This window comes from Lepisma saccharinum, chromosome 17 (genome assembly GCF_977018435.1).
Source record: "Lepisma saccharinum chromosome 17, izLepSacc3.1, whole genome shotgun sequence".
NCBI lineage: Eukaryota > Metazoa > Arthropoda > Insecta > Zygentoma > Lepismatidae > Lepisma > Lepisma saccharinum.
This window is the reverse complement of record NC_139245.1, coordinates 37,646,066-37,647,810: the sequence shown is the minus strand read 5'-3', so window position 1 is coordinate 37,647,810 and position 1,745 is coordinate 37,646,066. Positions and strand designations below refer to the sequence as shown.

The 1,745-nt window shown below is 36.2% G+C and overlaps 1 protein-coding gene across 1 annotated transcript; it reads left to right on the top strand.

The window, feature by feature from the left end:
* Window positions 1-259: 259 nt before the first annotated feature.
* On the top strand, window positions 260-892 carry LOC146001379 (protein CFDP2-like). Its single transcript, XM_083138694.1, has one exon. It carries the CDS (start codon window positions 260-262, stop codon window positions 890-892), a length of 633 nt encoding a protein of 210 aa, XP_082994820.1.
* The last annotated feature ends 853 nt before the right edge of the window (window positions 893-1,745 follow it).

Below are 1,745 nucleotides of genomic sequence, written 5' to 3'. Positions count from 1 at the left end.
GGGCAGACTCAAAAGGCATGGTAAAGCCAACTGCCCTAGGGGAGTAAACCCTAAATAAATCCACCCTGCGTTGGGCCAATCCCCCACACAAGGGTATTAACGGATTCAGAGAAAAAACAGGAGCCTCGGAATGGACAGATCAACACAACAACGACCGGACTGGAAAAGGAAAACGAGAATGGGAACATGGAACATTAAAACTATATTAGGAAAATAAGTTGAATTAGTACAGGAAATGAAGATACGTAAGATAGACGTAATGGGAATTAGTGAAGTAAGAAAGAAAGGTAATGGCATACAAAGGCTTGAGGAGGGATATACCTTGAGATATTCAGGTGTTGGACAGGGAAGAAGAGCAAAAGAAAGGGTAGGAATTGTAACAAGTCAGGAATATGAAACAAAGGTCAGTGGCTGGGAACCAGTTAACTCAAGAATAATTGTAGTTAAATTTGATATAGAATATAAAATATCATATATCCAAGTATATGCACCAACAGAAGATGCCTCTGTGCTTGATAAGGAAGAATTTTATGTACAACTCCAGAGGACAGTAGATAAAGAAGTAATGGAGGGACGGTATGTAATGATAGTGGGAGACTTAAATGCAAGAACAGGTAACGATAAGAAGGTAGCCCATGGTAGTATGGGAAGCTACGGGGGAGAAAAGACATTGAATGAGAATGGCAAGAGATTACTGGAGTTTTGTGTAGAAAATCAGTTGCTTCTTGGAAACTCCTTCTTCCCACATAAGGAGGCACATAAAATAACCTTCCAGGCTGAAGGAAGAAATGCTAAAAGGATAATAGACTACATAATATATACCAGTAGTATTAGGAGAAACATAATGGATGTTAAAGTTATAAGAGGTGCTGAACTGGGTACAGACCATTGATTACTAATAGTGGACGCACGCTTCACGAGACCACCAAAGCCCAGAATGAAAAAATACCAAACAATTAAGATAAATGAGTTACAGAAAAAAGAGAAGAAGGAAGGGTATAAAGAACAGGTAACAGCCAGACTGACAGAAGGACCAGATGTAGAACAACTAGAGATAGAAGAAATATGGAAGAGAATTAAAAAGACACTCATAAAAGCTGCAGAAGAAGTATTCGGAAAGAAAATAGTAGATACAAGAAAAAAGAAAACGTCTTGGTGGAATGAAGAAGTGAAACAAAAAGTAAAAAACAAAAAGGAAGCATGGAAAAAATATATTATGTCTCAGACAGAAGAACATAGAAGGAAATACATTGAAAAAAGAAATGAAGTCAAGGAAATAGTGAAGGAAGCTAAAATAACATCCTGGGAAAAATTTGGAAATATGGTTGAAGAAAAAGCTAGAGAAAAGAATACAAGGCAATTTTGGAAAGTTGTAAAGAACTTGAGAGGAAAATATGGAAAAACAATAAGAACCATTAAAGATGGAGATAAATTGATCACAGAAAAAAAGGATGTGTTGGATGTATGGTGGAAACAGTATGGTGAAAAATTCCAGAAAGAAAATAATAACCCAGAGGAGGTAGGGGTGATATATGGACCATACATGGAGGTACAAGACTCAGATATAGAAGGGGAAATAAAGGAAGATGAAATACAAATAGCAATAGAACTGATGAAGACAGGAAAAGCAACAGGATCAGATGGAATAAATCCAGAATTAATAAAATATGGAGGTATGGAAGTAGTTAAGAATTTAACCAAGATGTTTCAAAGAATATGGAAGGAAAACAAAATACAAAATGAAT

Coding starts and splice junctions, on each gene's coding strand:
- LOC146001379 (XM_083138694.1), top strand. CDS start 260: ATGGGAATTAGTGAAGTAAGAAAGAAAGGTAATGGCATACAAAGGCTT.